The sequence below is a fragment of the Phalacrocorax aristotelis genome, chromosome Z (genome assembly GCF_949628215.1).
Source record: "Phalacrocorax aristotelis chromosome Z, bGulAri2.1, whole genome shotgun sequence".
Lineage (NCBI taxonomy): Eukaryota > Metazoa > Chordata > Aves > Suliformes > Phalacrocoracidae > Phalacrocorax > Phalacrocorax aristotelis.
The window spans coordinates 73,360,549-73,375,959 of record NC_134311.1 but is presented as its reverse complement, the minus strand read 5'-3'; the positions used below and the strand labels follow the sequence as shown (position 1 = coordinate 73,375,959).

Genomic DNA, 15,411 nt, shown 5'->3' with positions numbered 1-15,411 from the left:
AGTCAGACTACTGAACTATTCATGGCTTTGGAGCAAAGGCAAGAGAGGGTCAAAACTCCCTACTCACCAGGTCTCTGATGAGAGCCCCAGTCCCTGCAGGAATCAGCTTTTTCTGTGGCTCTGGCCAGGCTATGGATCCATGCAGTAGCACTAGAAAGTCATTCCCTGCAGGCATACTCTTTGCAAGCCATGCTCTCACCTTCTCCAAGCTCAGCCAGTACATAATGCCTCACAGTGCACTTTTTGGCATGGACAGAATAACAAGGGAGTAAATATTTCCCCTTCCCCTAGCCTGAGCCCCTTTGGAGATCTGACCTTTTTGTGTATTAATGCCTGCCCTTTAATCTTTCAGCTTGCAGAGCTATTGAACATGGCAATGTGTCACAACAAATAGTGGGGACAAAGAGCATAATCTGTTGTGCCATGATCTTGTGAGTCATTTTGCAGCAGCACAAGAGCATTTGCCATTTCCACATTAGCCATAGGGATTACACTCTTCTGCCAAAGCTTCTTAGCCACCTAGAGCCCAGTGTCTCTCTTGTAACAGTGTGTGATGTATAATAACAGTGGAGACCATCTGCACTGGCTTCTGTTGTGTCTCACACCATCAGCACTCGGCTCTCTGGTAATAGGTCCTGCCCTACTGGATTGCATTGTGAGGGACATGGTCAAAATGCCCACAACAAAAATAAAGCCTCCTTGGGAAGAGAGGGGGAGGGAGAGATAAGAAATGGGGAAAGCAAAGGGCAGCAAAAAAGGGAGAGAAAAGATCGGCTGTAAAAGGGTCAGTGAAATCAGGGAACAGGACAGAGGTATAGAGCAGAGCCCCCAGTAAAGAGTGAGGACTGCTGTGTGGTCTTCTGCCCAGTGATGTGCCCAGGAAGAAGCAGAAATATACCTCATAGAGTCCAACAGCTGGCAAATAAACTTACTCTTCCTGGACCAAGAGCTATCCAGCTTGACCACAGCCAGGGTTGGATCCAGTGGTATAGCAGCTTTGTGGACCCTCAGATGGGGAATGCTTTCCAGGATGCTGCATTCTTCAGTGCATTTAGTCTGGGCTTAGGTTGCTGAGGTAAACAAAAGCAAAGTTCCCTTGGTTGCTCAAGGAACATTAAAAACGTTGTCTTATTTACTCTTCTCAGACATACAGTTGTTCTGTTTCTGGCTGCCCACCACTGACAGGATTAGCTCTATCTGTCCTCTCTGCAGACACAGCAGAGGTCCCCCCACTCCCCTTTGTGGGTACACCTCGGCTAGCAAGACTGCAAGTTCCACTTCATACCCTATTTGGGGTCTAGCCCTCTCCAGTGAGGACTACCTGTCAGTAAGAATGGGCAGCCAAGCCTTTATGCCCACATGTTTCCAAGTCACCATTGAGACTGGCAGTAAAGGTGCCCCCCACAGTGAATTCCTGTGCTGTAGAAACACATGTCTTAGGAACTGAACTGAGACAATCAATTCATTTTCTATGGTTCAACAAAAAGCTATCAGGCAATAACCAATTTCACCTATTGCCAGCAGAGACAGGATTCAAACTCCAACTATAATTATTATCATTACCCAAGATAATTTTGTAGGGGAGGAGTTGCCAGCATGATAGTATGACAGCCTTATTTATTAGCTTGTCAATTAGCTAGCAGCACTGCTGATGGGCAGACTGCTGCTCTGGACCAGTCAGTCCAGGAGCAGTCCTGATCACAACACAGACCATCCAGTGGCTTTGGGCAAGATCACAGCTTCACTTGTGCAGTCAGAGAAAGGGACTGAACTTCACAGAATCACAGAATCACAGAATCCCAGGTTGGAAGGGACCTCAGGGATCATCTAGACCAACCTTTCTAGGAAGAGCACAGTCTAAACAAGATGGCCCAGCACCCTGTCCAGACAACTCTTGAAGGTGTCCAACATGGCCGAGTCAACCACTTCCCTGGGGAGATTATTCCAATGGGTGACTGTCCTCACTGTGAAAAATTTCCCTCTGGTATCCAATCGGAATCTCCCCAAGAGCAACTTGTGTCCATTCCCCCTTGCCCTCTCCATGTGACACTGTGTAAAAAGGGAGTCTCCATCTTCTTTGTAGCTGCCCCTTAAGTACTGGTACATGGTGATGAGATCCCCTCTGAGCCTCCTTTTCTCAAGGCTGAACAAACCCAGCTCTCCCAGCCTATCCTCATATGGCAGCTTCCCAGTCCTCTGATCATCTTGGTGGCCCTTCTCTGGACCCCTTCCAGCCTGTCCACATCCTTTTTGTATAGAGGGGACTTCCCCAGCCCCAGTGTCAACCTTGACATTTCAGTCCTGAAAGATGTCAGACAAGAAGAGTTTAGAGAGAAGATGAATCAGGAGAACAGAAAAAGAGTGACTTGCCTGCCCCTGTAGAAGGTCCTGGATGAAAACCAAGACCCACAGTATTCAGTCCAGATGTACACCATGCCCTAGAAACATACCTGGCTCAGTGGCCCCGAGGCTAAGTTACTTACTACAGGAAATCTTTGGCTGTGTTGTGTTTGCCCACCCTAAATCTCTGGGTGAGAGCTTTCCTGGTCATATTTTGTATCAGCAGTTCTGAAACTGCAATAGTGAGCAGCTGAAACATCATTATGACTAGGAAGCTTTTATTTGACCCATTTGTAACAATCTGCCACGTGCCATAAACCACGCTTTACCGGTAAAATAAATAAGTGAAGGAATGCACTCATTAAAAATATAATAACAAGTTGCCATCTTCAATTGTAGTCTAAGCTACTTTAATGATGCCATGTAGTTCCAATGATCATGCTGCAGCCATAATGAATGAGGTTGTTTAAGGCAGTTGTGGGAGCCTTTCCAGAGCCAAAGTGTTTTCTCCGCTGATCTGGAAGAACGTGTAAATACAAATCAGGCTCTGTGTTGACATTTTCAGAGGCACCTAAGTGCCTTATTTTCAAAGGTGAAAATAAGCTTAAACTAAGCTTCCCAAAAATATGGAGTTAAGTGCCTTAATGGCTTTTAAAACCTGACCCTGACTTATGTGTTTGTGGCCTTAGGCAGGGAGGGAAGCCTGGTCCTAAGTCTGCTGTTGTATTAGTAGTACGTCACTTGGCCAGCTACTTTCAACTCTCCCACGTTTCTGAGTCTTCTGTGTCTTTCTTGCTTTGTTCACTGGAAGTTCTTAATTTCCAGACACGACTCCTATCATGTGTTTGCACAGCACACATCACAGCAGGGGCCTGATTAGGGATGGAGCTTGGAGGTAGTGCTATTAAAAAAATAATGAAGATAATCCTGATTTCCAGGGATGAACTACATGAATTTTATAGCAAGCCCATATGTTGTCCCAAGCAAGCATCTACAATACCTGAGGATGCTACTGAAAGGGCTCTTCCATCAGAATGGAGCAGAGGGCACAGATGCCCTCTGGCTCCTTTGATGTGTAGGGGAAGGGACAGAGGAACAATATGTCTTTGAGTGGTGTCCAGCCCCTAAATGGTGAAGCAAGACTATAAAACACAGGATCAGTCTCTGTTTTCTGCCGGATCAGCACATTCTTTCTGTTATTGCAGTTATTGTTGTGTCTGAATACCTAATTAATTACAACAGTAAACGCTGGCTTCTTTAATCACAGCATCAGCTGTCCTAATCAATCTTAATAATATGGAATCTGTACTATGGCACCCATGAATTTTAATCTACATAAATTTCTTAAGACCTCTTGCAAGCTTGTTGTACGAAATGATATAATTATGGATATAGATTAGGGCTGTAGAGAGTGATTTAAATTGGATTTAAGGAGAAGGTGAATAGAGCCCTCCCACTTATTTATTTATTTATTTATTTTAATCCTGGCCTTCACATAGATTTTTTTTTTTTTGCTATCATTATTTTATATCTCCTCCATCATCTGAACAGTGGTGTCTATCTTTGATTGTCCTCCTCTCCCATCCACCTTCCCAGAGGTGAGAATGTCCAAGCTGCACTCCAGGGAGAGGTGTAAAATACCTCCAGGACAGTGAGAGGAATGAATAAGTAGGGCAGACCACAAAACTGTGGATCTGGGTGATAACACCTTCTTGTAGATCTGTGCAGGGAACAGTGCAGCAATATGGAGTGAAACAGGTGGAAAAAAGCATGTCTGTCAGTAGTCAGAAGCAGGGGATATCATATCAGTGTAAGGTTTGCTGACTCCTTCCACCAGAGTGAAATCCCAAGGTGTCTTAGGGGCCCAACATGTGTCAGACCTTGGTTTTGTCAGAATCACTGGACCCCTCTGATTTCAGAGAGCAGATATCCTTGGCTTTCTCCTACCCCGAGCTGAGACAGGGACATGGTCCCATACCCCACTGAGGGGGATGGAGGTCCCCCTTTTGATGGCTTAAGCAGTAACCGCCATCCTCTTCCCTCACCACCTCTACTGTCTTCAGTGCAGCTCCTCCTGATTTACACCTCTGACTATAACATCAGACTTTAGCCCTCTGTCCCCTACAACTGTTTTTACCTGGGGCATGTATATAACAGCTCCTCTTGGCCAGACTCTGTAGCCAGGTTACTGGCATCTCAGGAGGCATTCTTTATAGAACACCACTTAAACCGATCTTATTTATTTTTAACAACGTGCTTCATTCTGCCACTTCCATCCTTTCATTCTCTGACAAAAGCTAAATGTCCGGCCTAACACAAGCTGAACACCCCTTTAAGAGCTGGATTTCAATCTAGAGATATATCAGTAGTAAGAAATCTTCCTGGTGTTAATTTTAAAGCACTGGTATTTCATGCTGACTTGGGAAATCATCCTTGGTTTTTGGCATCAGGCAGAGGATTCAGAAAGTGACATTAACGGATCTACTTTCTTTGAAGGACTTGGGAGTCATTTCTTGACTTCTGCCTAATGAATAAGTGCTGCCTTCGTTAAATTTATATTTATGGCCATATAGTAGGTCATTGGCTTGTTTTATGTCTCCAGGTTTATGGAAGGTTATCTGCCATGGTCACCTTGTGGCATCTTGGCCAGGATTGTCTCACAAAGAGACAATTGTATCTGAGCAGGATTTTTCCCATGGAGATATGGAAATGATCAAATTAATATAGAAGCAATGTCCAGGGATAAGGTTCTTGTCCTGAGCTGCCAACTGAAGTTACTATTAGTATCTGTTTTCACACTACAACTTTAGTTTTCCCTGGCAAGGCCAGATCCTCAGCCTCTGTAAAGCAGCAAGGGTCCATGAACTTCAGCAGGGCTGACATGATTGATAGTTGTCCTCTGGCCTTTCAGGAGCCTCTCTGCTTCTTTCCTTTCACCAGCTGGTCATCAATGTGTGCATTACATCACATTTAATGTCTTAAATGTCTGTACATTGGACGTAAGATCTGCAGGAGTCTGACCATAGGGAAAGCTACTTCAAATGTTATCTATGGGCACAATTGCACAGTCAGTCACCAGAACATTCAAGGTCTTTTGATGATGTTACAACTTAGAGACATGCTAGTTCTCATCCAAAAGCCCCTTTGAGGTGCTTTATGATATCCATGTCCCTCATCTAGTGTCTCTTATACCCTTATAGCTCTTTCCAGCCCTTACTCAGCTACTTAGCTTCCGGGCCACAGGGAGCTTACACCCTGGCACAGACAGCATGCAGAGGAGCTAAGGTTTCTTCCCAGCCCTGCATGCTTTTGTTCAACTAATCTTTGCAGTAACAGAAAAGACTGGCCAGGTGGATGAGGAGAAAGGTGGATGAGGAGAAAAGGTGTATGAGACAGGGTAACTCTCCTACCCTAGTGCAGCATGATATATGTGAAGGCCACAGGGCTGCACACCCTATAAAGTTATGTGTATCTTATGAAGGAATAAAGCAACCTTCCCTCAGGGTCTCCTTGTGTTGAGGCACAGAAACAATTCATGCCTTCCCATCACTTTGAATTTTAGCACATGGTGTGCTCCAGCCTACAGTCACACATAACCCCTGGGACAGGTTGGCTCTGGATGGTCAGCCCCTTGTACATCTGAGCCCTTGCTGAAATTCTCATGGGTCATTAGAACGTAAGAGGGCTGTCACTTTGCTGAACACAGAATGGCCACAACTTCCTCAAATGTCTAATCTGTGTCTTAAGATTTCTGGATCGATACCAGCCATTGGCTTCATCCATACTACATCTGGAAGCACAGGCAGTTATGCTTTTCACTAGGTTTAATTCATCTAGCGGAGTAGGCAGCAGCATGAAGATACGCTCATGGCTGCCCAAGCTACCTTGGCTTTTTGTTGAGTTACCCAGCCAGCCCTGGAGTCTGTGCCCCTACATCTTCATAGTCTGTGTTGGCCAGCATGGGTACACCCACTGTACTGAAGTCACATCTTCATTTGCTGAGTAAACACACTATTCAAGCTAAGGAAGACAAGTTCTTCAGTGACCTAAAGTCATCACTTTTGGTTTTAAGAGCTGCCAAGTTAAATTCCTGCAAGTGGTGACTTGCCACCACTGCTTTTCCCCAAGAGCCAAGGTAGTGTGTGAGACAGTGAATAAAGCACAAAACTTCAAGCCAGTGGTTGTTGCCTCCTTATGGTGCCTAGTACTACAGCCCAGGGATGCTTTCAACTCACTACTTTTCAAAAGTGTCCGGGGATGGTTAGGCCAGTGTTATGGTCCTCTGTGTTAGACCAGGCACCTTTCATCTTCTTTACCTATGAGTAAGTGATTTCTAGCTTGGTGCAAAGCTGACTGAAATCAGGGGAGAGTGTCTTCCCACTGGCTTGGATGTGCTCTGAGCCAGGAGGAAATTACCTGTGTGATCTGGGGCACAAGGCAGCCTCCTGAGAAAGAAACACCTGGTTAGATACTACCCTTGCTGACAAGTTGTAAAGACTCAGAAAAATAACGAACTCTAAAAGCTTTCTGTTGGAGCAAAAAAAGCTGCATTTAAAGGCTTGTTGTTCCAAACCCTTTAAATAAAGCATTTGTCCAGTTTTAATATTTAATCTTAGAGATGAACCATGATTTTCAGTGTATATTTCCTAAGCAGAATGTCTTAGTTACAATGGGCAGAGTATGGCCCCAAAGGCAGGCAAGATATCCACAGACAGGGTGAGGAGAGCAGCTCAGCAGTGAGCTGTATGGTCCTGTTCAGGACATAAACTCAGCTATAACTGGGGGAGTGGGCAGTTCCCATGTGTGTCCAGCTAAGGCAAAGAATATAGGAAAGAATGACAGTCAGACAGGTACTGCTCAGTGGCTTCTCCCGTATCAATGAAGACACAGTCATTGCTAACTGTCAACATGCCAGACAAAGAATAAGCATGCCACAGCTGGAGAGGAAGGAAATGCTGTGAGTGTAGCTCCTGAGCAGTGGAGACAATTTCTTCTAGCTCTATAAACAGACGAGCGCAACCAAGGTAGGGCAGTTGCCTTTGGGGCAGACATGGTAGATCATCTCCTTTACTGCAGACTGTAAAGCCATAGCTGTCTTATAAAGATTTTCTCCTTTTACCACATGTTCCCTCACCTTCCTCAGGAGATATCTTCTACCTGACAGGACTTGGTCATCTTGGACGTTCCAAGTTATTATGATCCATTCTCCCAAAGGGGTACATAACTGAGGTATCACTCAACCTTTCATAGCTGTTCAGTTTTCTTCTGGAGCAACATGCTCAACATTCTGTTTTCAGAGGAAAACAGTTTTGAGCAGAGGTTAAAAAGAACAGACTTTAGTTGCTTCCTTCTTCAAGAAGGCAGAAATAAGTGGAAACAGTTTTTATGTTTTCTAAGAATTTCCTCCAGTTTCCTGGATCATCTAATCTTTAATAACGCAGCTTTTCATCTCTACTGTGCCTGCCACTGATCTTCCAGAGGTTTTGATGTGTTCTTCTCACACCCCTTTTCAAGGGGTGAAAATCCTTACACTAGGACAGTGCTTTCCCATTTCACATATGCACATATTGAGGGACCTGCCAAAAGTCATCTAGGGAATCAACAAAAACACTTCTAACCTAAGACTGCAGCCCCACGTATTTCTTCCTTTGATGACCCCATCTTCAAAATTCTTCTGATCCAGTAATGGCCATAATGAACAGGAGCCTCCAAGCCTTAGCCAGCTAATTGGGTTTGCCCCTCACAGTTTGGTCTTCTCACCATTGCTCTTTGTACTTTGGGAGATAAGTGCAAGCCTTTGCAAGCTTCCATCATGATCAATGGTGATCTTTGAAGTTAAGGTTGAAGCTGATATTTGCATTTGTAAGAAAACACTTTGTCCATGTTCCTTGGGTCTATAACACTCACGTTTGTCAACGTCCCCCACTCTTTGGCATACAGTCAGTGTGTCTCCTTGGGTAGGTCAACGGCACCAGATTTCCTTCTAAGAGGTCCACACCTTTGCAACCTCCAAGCTTCTGCCTCCAGGCACACCTCTGTGCTTGAAAGAAGGAAGAAGGTGGGATGGAGTGGGGAAAGTGGCAGCTCCCTAAGGGAACATCCTACAAGTAAAAAGCCAGAGGGACTTTGTAAATGTAGAACTGTGCAGCACCAATAAATACAAATTAAACTCATAACAAGAAGTGAAATATTAGGGCCAAGGTGACATTTGGACTGGAGGTTCAGCCAAGCTTTGCTTTAAATATTTTATTGCTGCAGATAAAGAAAGAGCTTATCCAACACGTTTCTCTTGCACTCTTTTTTTCTCTCCCTAACAACCAAAGGGGAAAAGGAAAAAAATATCTTAACTAGCTTTGGTTGTATTTGAGCCAGACTTCAAAGTTTCACAAAAATAAACAGTTTTAGGGGGGAGGAATGCACACTTGTAAAGAGAGAAAATGCACTTTGAAGCCAGCAAGGGACTGCATGCCTTATGCAGAGATTCACAGCATCCTCCCTGGAGCAGACAAGCAGTGTCCCCCTCCCCTGCAAACAGCATCTCCTCTCACACAGGGGACTGCCTGGCAGCAACGTGGTCCTTCAAAGGGCTGTTGGGATGGCAGGAGCCACTGCTTTGTTCTCTTCTCCTTCCTCCTGCTATGCCCCTGTTGTTTTCTGCTCTGATTGAAAGTTTCATGCAACTGTAGCTGTCACAGATCTGAGTTTGCACAGCACCTAGCACAGTGTCAGTCCTGGTTTAAGATGAGGGCTTTTTTGGGTTGATTACTGAAATGCAAAAATCTGCAAATCAAAGATTAACTACATGATTTAAGCCTGGGAAAGGAGGGGAGAGGTTTGCTTGCCCTCTCCTCCAAAGTCTCACAGGGTGACAGCAGGAGGACAGAGCCCTCCTGGCCATCATGGGGGACTCTGTGCAGTCCTGTCTGTAGGGAGAGCAAGCTGCTCCTCTTCTGGGACCTTCCACCCCTGGGTCTGTTTGTCTCACACCATATATTGATGACAGAAGAGAAGGAGAGAGTGCCTGTCATGTTTTAACCCCTTAATTCCTTCTCTGTCTTCTGTCTCCACAGCACAGAGCCCCACTGCAGCAGATCCCTTGCAGCAAGCCTACGCTGGAGTGCAGCAGTATGCAGGTCGTTAGTATTAACACTTTCTCCCAATAAACCTTTCTCTTCTCTAAAGCCTTTAATCTCTGAACACAACTCAGGGGGATGGGGGCAGGGAGGTGTTTGATGGTACGGGGGCAAGCTGGGTGCCACAGACTCTCAGGTTAAATTTGCACTTCTTGTGAAAACAAACATAAAGTCCAGGGTCTTCTCTCCCTAAGGAGGCAACCCTCCTCCTTTTTCCAAGGAAAAGACTCCCACTGACCTGTGCCTTGGTACAGCTGCATTGCTGAGTCCAGATCCAGTCTGCTTAGCACAGTGCACAAGTGCAAAATCAGAGCACTGTCTATAACAGGAATCCCGAGTGCTGCAGTGAGGAGGGGAGATGGGCAACCAGGCCATGCAGAGACTGGCAGGGTGTCTTACGTCTGTGCATATCCATATTTTATGGTATTTTACACTGGCCATACCCCAGCTAGTTAATTTGAGGCTTGCTTAGGAGATACACAGATGTACTACTGGTTTCCTGGCAGCTTTCTCCATGGCTCCGAATGGGTTAGCCTACACTCATATCACCCTCTATGCTAAGCAGCTCCTTTCCAGTTGATGGACTGACACCAGTCAAAGTCACCTGGTGCAGACCATGACCCTGCCGTGTTCAGCCTCCCTTTGCGAGGTTTCCATGGCCAACGTTGTGAGGAAGCTGCCACCCCAAAGTCATTATTTCCTGTGGTAACTGGAGCAATCATGGGCTCCTGCTGAAGAATGGCTATAATCTCATGTCAGCGCTGTATCTGGAAACTTAATTTAATTCTCCATGTAGGGCTTCATTTGCCGGTGTTTTAGTTATTGTCATTTATTGCTTGTGATGTTTGATAGATGGGAAGCAGCTCAACCCTTTGAGCTGTTAATTAACCCCTCTGCACACACATGGCCCCTATCCCTCTCTCTCTGGGCTCACAGACGACCCATACTCTGTATTTTTAGCAGCAAGGCACATCATCTACCATCTGTGGTACTGAGTGGCTCCCCTTGTCTGCTTGGTGGGGGAGCTGAGGTGGGGAAAATTGTTTAATTGCTGCACACTCTTTCCACTGTGTTTATGTGACAGAGAGGAAGTCTCTACAAACATGAAAGAAAATGTATATCTGACAGTGTATGTGCAACTCTGCCTATACAGTGTGCTCACACAAAGGTTAGAGTAAGGGAGGAAACACACGTGTGAACTGTTTTTATGAGAGTATGAATTAATCAGGGTGCAAAAGAGATTACACAGGGAAAAACGTGTGTGTGTGCATGCGCTCTGTGCGTGGCTGTCAGCATGGGCATCAGCGCACTGAGCTCGTGAATGAATGAGTTTGTGGTGCCATCTGGGATGGTTATGCATCTCTGCTGGGAAGGATCTCAGTGGTGACCCCCATTTACACCACATAGCTGTCCCCAGTGTTACTGCTGACAAAGCTGAAGGGAGGGTGGGTGCTCAGGGCCATCTGCACTGTGTGGAACATGACTGTCGTTCTTCCGCCACATCTCAGGCTGCATGAGATGGCCTTTCCCAGAGCCAAAATGCAGGGGTAAAGCCCACCTCCAGCTTGGTAGGATGGAGTAAAAGCTCCTTGCTTCCCAGCACTGAAATCTGTCCCTCTTTCTTCTCTCTCTTTCTCTCCCCTATAGCTGCTTATCCTGCTGCTTATGGCCAGATTAGCCAAGCGTTCCCACAGCCACCTCCTATGATCCCACAGCAACAGAGAGAAGGTGAGTAAATGGGCTGTCCTCCTTTCTGGTCCACTCCATCTCTACCACATTGGTTCTCCTCCACATACATGAAGAGAGTACCCATTAAACTCCCAGTTGCTTTGGATCCCGGATCCACTGAGTCTTTTGTCAATTTCCATATGTGGCATGGCATCATTGGCACTAACAGTGATATGTGGGAACATCTTCATGGGGAGTCACTGCTGAGATCTCCTCTGTCCGCAGGGAAGGAAGCATGCTGATATGCAAGGACCATGGAAAGACCTGCTAGCAATGTAGGCAGTAATATCCAAGGGGGGTCTGTGTTAAAGACAAGCAAAAAGAATGTGGATAAAAATGCAGTTGCATTGGAATAGAGTTTAGTAGGTGATGAAGCACTTGTGGCCCTTCATTAGAAGCCAGTAACGTGATTTCAGACACTTGCTATTTAGAGAATGAGGTCCTGTTATTTAGACTAACTGGTCTAGTCCTTTCCACTGATAACCGGGAAGCAGAAATCAGCCCTTTTAGAGCACAATCTCTGTATCAGGATGGGATTCACCGTATAGTAAAAGTACATGTTTCTTTATATTGACTCTGAGAGAAGCCTGGGTTATCTAGTCTGCAGGACAGGCTGGCTGAACTGGAGGCATTAAAAGTAAGGAGAGGTGAATCTCTCACTATTGTATGTAAATGTTTTGTGAGGCAGCCACGCCATGTGACATTCCCTTTACAGTCCATGGGGAGCAGTGGGATCTTCACAGGTAGCCCACTCAGGTAGTCCCAACCATCCTCCGGGGAGTCCACTGCTCCCTTTTGACTAGAGGAGGAAACTGCTTGCCTAAGTGAGGCATTTAAGTCAGGTGCTTCAGCTTAGTGTAGAGGTCTTCATTTTAAATAATTACATTTCAACTTTTATCCTCTGTTAGATCACTAATTCAGATATATTCTATGTTATACGTGTTATTATATATATATAATGACATTTAATATTTCAATATAGTGTAACAGTCAGAATGAAATGAATCAAGATTACATTACCAAACTAAAACATTCTGATGGCCTAGAACTACTTTGGGGGAGAAATCTCATTTTGCAAGAAAATTAGAAATGTCGGCATTTCGATCTAATTTGGAATTAATTTTTTTCTGATGTCAGAATTTCCTGGGGAACACAACTTCCAGCTCCTGATTAGCTCTAGTACACGTCCCTGCTGTGAGAACAGATGCACAGACCTAACGTATCATTACAGAGATGTTTCCCCCATGCTGAAGGACTTTGCTTTTTATTACTTACTGGGGCTAGATTAAGCACAGGACAAAATGGCGAGCAGATCATTGCTCAGCATAGCATTGTGCCAGAAAACATCAGAAGCCAGGGATAGCTTGTGCATACTTTGAAGACCCACTACCCAAAGACTCCTATTTTCACTAGGCAAGGTGTGTCTCTGTGTGCTGAGGGTGAGTGTCACCCAGTGTTCAAGTTATCTCAGAACTTCTCACTCCTTCCTGTAAGCAGCTGGTATTGAGGATGATTGGGGGCCAGATATATGCTATGAACCACCAGTCCAATGCAGGTTGCTTTTCCCAGTGTTGTATGTTTTCCTGCAGTGTTTAGATGCTGTGGCTCTCGCTGCTGCTTGCTAGAGGGAGACACTCTAAGGCACAATGCTCCTTTCTAGCAGAGGGTCAAGACCTTTAAGCATCTCTAACCTTTAACAGGAAAACGCAGCAAGAGGGAACTCTAATAATAATAATGCTGAGTGCTGAGAAGAGTAGTTTATATTTGCAAGGATGTGCACAAACATTGATTCGTTAATGAACCAGCCCTACCACAACAATAACATCGATGATCACATTGTTAATAACAAAGCTGACTCTCCGCTCCCAGATCCCAGTTGGATAACAAGCTCAGAGCGTCTTGGCTGCTTCATCGTTGCTGTAGAGATTAGTCATTACTTCCACATGAGCACTGAGGCTGCCAGCAGCTGACAGGGTGCATAAGGTGGATCAGATCTAAAAGCTAGGGATGAAGTCTTGATTCAGGCCATGCCAACCAGGCAAAACTTGGAGGTAATTTTAGATTTGTATGGTATTACTCATCTTGACGTAGTTTCTGAAACTCAGAAGTATACTTAGATATTAAAATAAAGTGGTGCAGGCTTGTGACTGTCATCTGCCCAGTGCTCAAACATGCTGGGGACTGAATAGCCAGCAGATGCAGAAGAGGCAATGAAATTACAGCCTTTGAGTATTTGTTGTAGGGGTGAGGTGAGCAGCTTACTAAAAGGCTGCAGACTAACTTCATGCAACCTTATGGGACAGTCCATTTTTAATTATTGTTGGAAGAGCAGTCTAGTTATAGCCTTTCCTTATGACTCTGACTCATGGTGTTGGGGATGCAATGATAGATACCTGATGTCAGCTCAGGTGCATAGAGTTTACTCACGTTGAGAGTGGACACATGGGGATGTGTTGGATCTGCTGCTGTCCCCAGGCTAAAGAACTAACAGTGAGCTAGAGGGTGAGAAGCATGACTAGAGCAACCCAGGTCCAAGCAAGCCAAATCAACGTGGACTCACACAGAATTCTCTGGCACATGTTCCTGCACCCTCAGTCACAGGTTTTTCCATTATCCAGCATGGTTTGCTGTTAATTTACAAACCATTCTTAAACTGTGTTCTTTAAAACTTTTCTTTCCTTTTTTGTCTGAATCAAGGCTATCTGTGCTTCCTGTGTATTAATGAACAGAATTATCTGTAATTTAAAACCATTAAACCGAGCCATGGTAGATGTTAGGGTAGAAAACCTTCATTTTCTTCTCATAATGTGTCATGAGGGTGAGATTTTGAGCTCACTTACAGCTGTCTTGAAAGCCGAAATAAAGGGTGTGGTAAATAATTTTATCACTGTGTTCATCCCTGAAATGCCAAGTATACTGATCTCCAATAATCCGTTAACTCAGCCCAAAACAAGACCTTTATCTCTGACAAGATAGTTGGAGTCTTCACTAAGGTTTTGCCATACCAGCTGTGATCTTCCTCTTATTCCAGTGATCCTGAGCCCTTTAAAACTCATGGCATGTGTGCACTGAGAACTAACTTCACTCTTCATAGCATTCCAAGCTGAAAAACTCATGTCTCTGATTTTTAAAAATATACATGTATATAAGAGGAGGCAACCATACACATTCTTCCATGGAGTGCCCAGATTAACTTGACTCAGGGAAAAAAACCCACACGGTAGAATGGCTGAGACAGAGAGAGCTTGTTTTGTGAATTCTTTATCAAGGAGTCTAACTATGATAAGTAACTTACAGATAGATGGATTTAACAAGAAATTACTTGTTAAATTCTAATGACAGAATTTTTGTATGTGAGGATGGTAAAACAAATCAAACTACCCCAGGATGTTTCTCAGTAGCAGGTGGAGTTTTCAACATTGGAAATTAACTGAACCCTCTGTGGTTGGGAACAGAGTGTGTTTGGCCTTGAATGTCTGAGTTGGTATGTGAGGCCACAGCATGGGTTTCCCAGACAGACACATTTCAGAGCTGAACTGGGCTTCAAGTATGGTCTCTGCTTTTTCACACACTCTCTGATCTCTTCCTCTTGGTCTGAGCAGTGTGACGCAAAGCTGATTTCAAAGTGAACTAAGGGTTATTCTTGCCTTGAGCCCAACCTCTAAACCCAGACTAGATGAAGTCATATGCCTCCTGGTCTGCCTTATGCCTTAGTAGGTGTTTTGAAGTGCACACACAGGCAGAAGAATCCCTACTCATGCACAACACATCCAAGACCCCAGGAAATGCAGCTGGCATTTTTGAAAGAATTTGCCAGTTTTACAGAGCAAACTGCTGGCTCTGGTGATGTCAGTGGGAATTTTGCCACTAATTGCAGCAAAGCCAAGATTTTACCCATTCTATTATAATGCGGATCTTAAATCCCACAGCAGAAGTGCTTTGGGGCACGCTTAGATAAAGGAATGAATTTTTCTCTGCTATTCTGGACCGTGGTCTTCTCCTGGGCAGAATTTTCTCATTTCTAACAGACACCTAAGGGGGTCAGTGTTTGTTTAACACTTTCAGACTGTTTCATATCTAGTTTGTCATGCCAATAACTCCACATTGTGTGAAAATTAACTGCAGCAAGGACTGGAGAAGGGGTACTCGCTCAGTGAGTAGACTAAGGAAGAGGAAGACGGGAGGTGGGGGGAAGATGGAAAAGCTTGGC

The 15,411-nt window shown here is 44.8% G+C and overlaps 1 protein-coding gene across 8 annotated transcripts in view; it reads left to right on the top strand.

The window, feature by feature from the left end:
• CELF4 (CUGBP Elav-like family member 4) overlaps positions 1-15,411 on the top strand; it is a 718,579-nt gene that overhangs the window by 653,473 nt on the left and 49,695 nt on the right. For 4 of the 8 annotated variants that reach the window (XM_075078980.1, XM_075078975.1, XM_075078979.1 and 1 more), the window contains exons 9-10: positions 9,411-9,473; positions 11,121-11,201. In XM_075078980.1, coding sequence (XP_074935081.1) covers positions 9,411-9,473; positions 11,121-11,201 — 144 coding nt within the window. Of the gene's footprint in view, positions 1-9,410; positions 9,477-11,120; positions 11,202-15,411 lie in introns of all 8 variants that reach the window. The other 4 variants (XM_075078978.1, XM_075078974.1, XM_075078977.1 and 1 more) reach the window with 1 other exon arrangement.